This window comes from Lipotes vexillifer, unplaced genomic scaffold (assembly GCF_000442215.2).
Source record: "Lipotes vexillifer unplaced genomic scaffold, Lipotes_vexillifer_v1.1 scaffold1048, whole genome shotgun sequence".
In the NCBI taxonomy this organism is placed as follows: Eukaryota; Metazoa; Chordata; class Mammalia; order Artiodactyla; family Lipotidae; genus Lipotes; species Lipotes vexillifer.
Window position 1 is genome coordinate 2889933 of NW_006785351.1, and position 7822 is coordinate 2897754.

The following is a 7822-nucleotide window of genomic DNA, read 5'->3' on the forward strand; positions in this document are numbered from 1 at the left end:
AAAATTCCTGCCAAATGAAACATAATTCTCAACTTTTAGGTTGTGAATAATATTTTAGTGAGCAGGGCAAAGTTTTCTAATAGTGTGACTTCAACCTGACTAGGCAGCTGTGGATTCAGAAAAACACAGGATTCAAACACTGATCTTCCAGTTAAAAGCCAGGGGTCAGGTTTCCCGTTTTGCTTTATCAGGTCTGTCATGGTGCCTGGGAGAATCTTGTTCTATTGTCTCTAGACCATGAAGAGGATGGAGAGGCACACGGTCGGGGGACCACTACAGAAGCACTTTGATTTGGAGGGGAAGAACGCCAAGCAGGCTGAAGCCAGACTCAGCCAAAAACTGCAGAGACTAGAGGATATCTGCCTATACCATGTGAAGTTGTTGACCATGGAGCAGAGACGGCTCCAAAAAGAACTGCAGAGGTTGCAGCAAGGTAAGCCTTCCAGGATGGGGAGAGGCAGAGCAGGGCAGCAAGCCATCAGCTGGCTAAGGCAAGAGTAACATCCCCTACCTCATGACGAGGGCCCTTTCAGAGATCTGGACACCAAGGAAGCAAGAACTTCTGATCTCAACTTGGATTTTAGGCTGCCCACCCATCCATGTCCCTCTCTCCCTCAATTACACAGCTCTCTGGAGCAGCCCACATGCAAACCTTCTTGAGCTAACACTTCTCAGGCTCCCAGTCTTTCAAATGAGCTCTCTCTGACTTAAAGCCTTAATGTTCTACTTTCTTATATCTGGGTTGATTTGGTTTCACTTCTTTTCTATGCCTGGTCAACAAGCATTCATTGAGTAACTATTAATGTGCAAGTCATCTTATGAAAAGGAAGTAAAACAAAAAAATTTCCCTGGGATTGGAGACCAGAGAGAATTGTGTAATGATGGCTGACCTCTGATAGGGCTGAGCAAGGAGCACTTGGCTGTTTTCAACACTCACTAATATGAGAGTTAGGCCTTTCCTTTCTTCTGCAGAAAGTGAATTTGTCATCTACCCTCCTTGTACTCCAAAGTGTATTCAGACGAGAGCTTACAGATTTTGCTTAGATTCGAAAATTTTGCACAAGCTATTGTTGTGTGTTGGTACTGTGATTTCTTTGTCTTCTTAAGCCAAAGGGCAAATATTTCTGTCATTTACCCAAAGAGGCCTCTTTACTCAGAAGCTCTGAGCTCATATCCTTTGTAATAATTCCCTCCCATAAAACCTTCTGTTTCCAAAGAATAATCCTTTCCAAATGTACATATCACTTAGAAGACTAACCAATGAACATAGACTATATAGTTAAGTAGTTATAACAAGAATAATGCTACTAACTTCATACACTCGTTTCTAGTTAGTAGCTACTGATTATCACAGAAGGAAGGGCTACACAATGCTATCCAGAATCTCAGACCTTCCAAAGCTGTCTACACCATTCAGTAAAAAGAGAAGGAAATAAAACTGCCTGCTCAGTGATTCCATCTTCGTCCATTAAACCATGGTGGCTAAGAATACAGACTCTAGACCCAGATTGCCAGGGTTGAAATCCTGACTCTATCACTTACCAGCTGTGAGGCCTTGGGCAGCTTACTGGACCTGTCTCTGCCTCAGTTTTCTCCAAAGTAAAATGTAAATGATGTTTCCTACCTCATAAAGTCATCTGAGGATGCAGTGAGCACTTGAAACAGTACCTAAATGCAAAATAAGTGCTATATAAGTGTTTGCTCTCATCAGTCAATCAATCCTGTAAAAGATTGTTACAGGATTAAAACTCTTCTACTGTTTTGTTGAAAGTTGCCATAGTTATACAGTTTGTAGAAACTAGTTCTATTTTTCCCATAACAGAATAATCATATGTTAATATTCAGCATCGAATGGGTCTATCTCAGCTCTTCAAAACTACGGTCCCTTCTTACTTAAGGCAGGTGCAGGAGCCCTGAAAATGACGTAGCATGTTCAAGAGGAAAGCCAAGTGTCACAATTGAATGTAAAATCATTTAGGTCTCCACAGCTAATAGGTGGACACAAGACCCTAAAGTAATGTCCAGGCATCTGGCCTAAGAATTATTTCTAGTCTCCAGCTTTGGGTTTTAAAGAGGAGAAACTGAGCAAATAACTGAACTTCCTTGTCTGTAATAAATGGTTAAACCAAACTAGAATGAGAGGTCACAGAATGGAAAAGAATCTTAGAAGCCATTTGGTTGAATCCCACTTCAGTTCTCAAAAAGGATGCTGAAGACCAGATACCTACTCTCTATGGGGTGTTCAGAAGACCAGGTCCGAGGGAGGTGGCTATCCTTGATGACTAGAGAGTTTGCATCAGGGACAGGTGGTATAAAAAGAGTCTGGACAAGGAGGCAGCAAACTTTGATTCAGGGGCCTCTGTCTCTGTTTCCTTTAGAAAGTCACATCCTCTCTGAGCCTCAGACTTCTTGACAGTAAAACTAGGGAACAAAGAAGGAAACAATATGAATTAAGTGTCAGTATTTATCAGGCACTGTACTAGGCAATATATTCCCATGATTCACTTAATGAAATTGTTATTGAGATTCAACTACAGGGTACATGTCAGTTGGTGGATTTTTTTTAATACAAATTTATTTATTTATTTTACTTTTGGCTGCATTGGATCTTCATTGCTGCGAGTGGGCTTTCTCTAGTTGCAGCGAGCGGGGGCTACTCTTCGTTGCAGGGCACAGGCTCTAGGTTCACAGGCTTCAGTAGTTGTGGCTCGCAGGTTCTAGAACACAGGCTCAGTAGTTGTGGCACACAGGCTTAGTTGCTCTGCGGCATGTGGGATCTTCCCGGACCAGGGCTCGAACCCGTGTCCCCTGCATTGGCAGGCAGATTCTTAACCACTGTGTCACCAGGTGGATTGTTTAAAATGCATATTCCCAGTCTTCATCTGTAGAGATTTGGATCAGTAGGTTAGGAATTAGGCTCAAAATCCACATTTTTAAATGAGCTGACACTAAGGCAGATTATTCTGGGACAGGTGTTTTGTGGGCCAGACTTTACAAAACCCCATTATAGCATCTCAGATAGACACAGGAATGCAAATATGAAAAAACATGGTCTGTGCCCTCGAGATGCTCACATGTAAATTGGAAGTTAGCCATGCCTGCAAAAAATTATCGCAGAAAATACTAATTGCTAAATTAGAGTTGTTTTCAAAGTAGAACAAGAGCATGGAAAGTTTCCTATGTCTATCAAAGGGGTTCAGGTGAGATGTCCCAAAAGAGGCAGTGTATGAGCAGAATCTTAGAAGAGGAAGAGAATGAAGATGGGTGGGGTGGGGGGGACCAGGGCTGAACCCGTGTCCCCTGCATTGGCAGGCAGATTCTTAACCACTGTGTCACCAGGTGGATTGTTTAAAATGCATATTCCCAGTCTTCATCTGTAGAGATTTGGATCAGTAGGTTAGGAATTAGGCTCAAAATCCACATTTTTAAATGAGCTGACACTAAGGCAGATTATTCTGGGACAGGTGTTTTGTGGGCCAGACTTTACAAAACCCCATTATAGCATCTCAGATAGACACAGGAATGCAAATATGAAAAAACATGGTCTGTGCCCTCGAGATGCTCACATGTAAATTGGAAGTTAGCCATGCCTGCAAAAAATTATCGCAGAAAATACTAATTGCTAAATTAGAGTTGTTTTCAAAGTAGAACAAGAGCATGGAAAGTTTCCTATGTCTATCAAAGGGGTTCAGGTGAGATGTCCCAAAAGAGGCAGTGTATGAGCAGAATCTTAGAAGAGGAAGAGAATGAAGATGGGTGGGGTGGGGGGTGGGCAGTTTGTCACGAGGACACGTGGCAAGGCCACTCCTGGCAGTAGGAACAGTATGTACAAAGGCACATGCATGAGAATGATTTGCTACAGGTTGCTCAACCTGCAGGGGTGTAAGGGGTGACGAGAAGGTGTAGGTGAAATGTTTACAGACAAAGCAGTGTAGGCAGTGTCTCCAATCATGAATAGCTTCATAGGTCTTGCAAAAGAGTTTAAATCTCACCCTACAGCGTTTGGGAGTGGGAAGATTACATGCCCACGTGTGAGAAGGATTATTCAGTTGTAATGTTTAAGGTAGACTAGATAGGTAGACTAGAATTCCAGAGTGTAGGCCAGGGTTTAAAGACCTAAACTAGGGCATTGGCCAGGTGAAAAAAAAATGAGTATCTTAAGATATTTAGAAAGTGAAATTACCTCTTTTTTTTAACATCTTTATTGGAGTATAATTGCTTTACAATGGTGTGTTAGTTTCTGTTTATAACAAAATGAATCAGCTGTACATATACATATATCCCCATATCTCCTCCCTCTTGCATCTCCCTCCCTCCCACCCTCTCTATCCCACCCGTCTAGGTGGACACAAAGCATGGAGCTGATCTCCCTGTGCTATGCGGCTGCTTCCCATGAAATTGCATCTTAAGTGGACCAGCATTTCGAGATATTTAAATGGAGAATTGTCAGAGCTTTATGATTAATTATATGTTCAAGGTAAAAAAAAACCAGAGTCAAGAATATACTGCCTGGCACAAAGTAGGCACTCATACATCCTTGTTAAATTGGATAACTAGATGGACACACACACACACACACACACACACACACTCAAGAAGACAACAGAAGAGCGACCCCAAAAGGACTATCTCTTGCCTTGACTACCTCACCAAGAAGTTATTTGATGAAAGAATATTAGGAGTTTAATGTAAATTCTAGGCCCTTTATCTGGTCATAAGTCCTCTGCCTGGTGCCTACTAACCCATGTAGATTTAGGGAACTCACTCCCATTAGAGCAAACTAGTGCAAGACTTTCAACTCTAAGTGACCAACTCATGAGATGTCTTAAAAACAAACCAGGTCTTCTACAGCAGCTATGACTACAAGATGCTGAAACATTAACTCAAAGAGCAAAAAACCCACTTACTCATGGCCGGCAGATGCAACTCTTGGCTCAGGGGGGTAGGAGGTCACATAATTGAGGTGAATGAAACAATAGGGCACCAGCTCTGTGTATCACTCACACCCAGTCATTTTCTTTTGAAAACACCATGCTTGCCAAATAAAACATTCAGACAAAACCTCCATGGGCCAAGTCAGTTTAAACCTCTGACCTTGGTGTTTCTAAATCCTCTTTCACATATTTGAGGTAAACATTGGGGAACTGCTTTAGGTGTTTCTGTTTCCATTCATCATGCCAGATCAGCCTATTGTGTAATGTGATCCAATGGTATTCATATATTCTTTCTCTGCCCAGAGAACTAGTTTCAATCATTCTTTTCCTTCTTCTGTTACTGTATTAGAAGCCATTTGGTTGAATCCCACTTCAGTTCTCAAAAAGGTTGCTGAAGACCAGATACCTACTCTCCATGGGGTGTTCAGAAGACCAGGTCCGAGGGAGGTGGCGTCCTTGATGACTAGACTACCCTAACAAAGCACTACCTAACAAAGCACCACAAACTGGGTGGCTTAAGCAACAGAAGTGTATTCTCACAGTTCTGGAGGCTTGAAGTCCAAAATCAAGAGTCGGTTCCTTCTGAAGGCTGGGAAAGCAGGATCTGTTCCAGGCCACCCTCTTTGGCTTGTAGATGGCCATCTTCTTCCTGTGCCTCTTCCCATCACCTTCCCTCTATCTGAGTCTCTGTGTCCAAATTTCTCTTTATTATAAGGACACCAGTCGTATTGGACTAGGGCTCACCCTAATGACCTCATCTTAACTTGATTATCTCTCTAAAGGGCCTGTCTCCAAATAAGGTCACATTCTGAAGTACTGGGGATTAGGATGTCTACATATGACATTTGGAGAGGATACAATTCAACCCATAACACCTATTAATTAACTCAAAACAGATATCATCAAGAAAAAGTTCTCCTCTTACTTTGAGAATGGAAGTCAGAAAAGACCAGAAGATGTTCTTATGTTCTCATCACAGGGAGGACAGAAGCACAGGGTTCTACAGGCTAATAAATTTAGGTAAGAAAATGCTTACTAAACTCATGGATATGGCTTCTTCCCAAATGACCTCTTTAAATCGTCCTCTCCCTGAGAAAGTGCTGCCTTTTTCTTCTTAAGGAAAGAGCCATTTCTCCACGTTGTTACCACCCATTCTGACCCTTCATGCTCTTCCCACTCACTTTATTACCTCACCTAATACCACACTGAAAGGGGCCATGGTCTAATAACTTGAAAATGCTAAATATGAGCCTCTTCATCTGTTTTCAGAGATCTTTCTTTTTGCCTCCTTCCCCAGAGCACTGACAACAAATACGATCCAAGGAATATACAAAACCAAGTCCCAGATGCCTCCTTTCCATCACACTGGTCCCAAGGACCCCATGAAAAGCAAAAGGCAGTCGCTATCTCAAAATAACAGAATTTCCCACTTTATAGAAGAGAAGCCGCAAGCCCAAGAGAAATATTCTATAAACCCACTGAAGGGCATTGACTCCAACAAGGGCATCTCTCTTCTATGTCAAGATCAAGATGCCTCCACTCACACCCTAGACCAAGGCCCCAGTTCCAGCCCAGCTGGTGGTAGCAGAACGGCACACAGCGATGAGACCAGATCAAATGAGGCCAACAAAAGGCCAGACCACACCACTGGGAAACAAATTCCCCTGAATCCCATGGAATGTGGAGGGAACTTCAAAGGCGAGCCCAAAACATCAACCTATTCAGAGTTGTTTGCAAAGGCCAGAAACACTCACTACCTCCTGCACCAGGTCCCCCCTGAGTCTGAGAGATTGCTTAGCATTGGGGAGATCTTTGGGCACAAGGAATCGCCACAGTCCAGAGCAGAAAAGGGATGTAAAAACAGGGTGATCATCTAAGTTACTTCCTCTCTAACCATCTAACGTATCCTCACAATAACATATGCTATAATCACTAAATAAAAGTATTTGCCAAGCAACTGTAGTAAGCAATACAAATATATATATGCAATACATATGTGTGTATGTATATATATATATATATATATATATATATATATATATATATATACTTTTTTCTTAAAACCTAGTTTTTTATCCTTTTATGGGAATATAATCTTTCACTGAATGAGCAATGTTAGCATGAAAAATGAAGGGAGAGATGAATCTTCCGAAACCATTTTAAGCAATGTACACACGTTGCTAATATCATCAAAATTATGAATCTACATTGATGTCAAGAGTTTTCCTGAAAGGTAAAATATTAAGGATCCTGTTTACATTTGCCACCCTTTTCTTATAGGAGATTCTTATGGTGCCACCTGCTGGCAAAATGGGGTGGCTCTTCTGTTTGTTTTAGTTTCACATATAAAGGTAAGAATAGAAACTCAATTGAAAATATGTACATAATATGATGATCTATAAATAAAAACTCCTCTCCCACCACAGCTCTGTGCTCTTTTTGGGAGCCCTTTCCTTTCTTCTTTTATTTCCAGATAGCTCCATTTTGGTTTTCTCATTCCCACTTGCTTTTTTTCTAACATCTTTATTGGAGTATAATTGCTTTACAATGGTGTGTTAGTTTCAGCTTTATAACAAAGTGAATCAGCTATACATATACATGTATCCCCATATCTCCTCCCTCTTGCGTCTCCCTCCCACCCTCCCTCATTCCCACTTTCAACCTGCTCTTATCAAACTTTTTGGATCCTATAAAATGAATAATGAACAGTTTATAAGAAATGTGTCCCCTCTAACATTTTCTTCCAAGAAGCAAAGCAGTGGGGGAAAGCAGGCCAGGGGCAACAAAATTGACTGATGAATACCTAATTTATTTACACCACCCACGACTGTGCTGGCAGGAATAGGAACACACGGGGCGGAGAAACTCCTTTGCAAACTTCCCAGCCC

General features: G+C 41.7%; 1 protein-coding gene across 1 annotated transcript; it reads left to right on the forward strand.

The window, feature by feature from the left end:
- The first annotated feature begins 246 nt into the window (after nt 1–246).
- Nucleotides 247–6827, forward strand: CCDC190 (coiled-coil domain containing 190). Its single transcript, XM_007457404.1, is given in 4 exon segments — nt 247–433; nt 5831–5954; nt 6232–6802; nt 6804–6827. Coding segments are annotated over 4 exon segments (906 nt in total).
- The last annotated feature ends 995 nt before the right edge of the window (nt 6828–7822 follow it).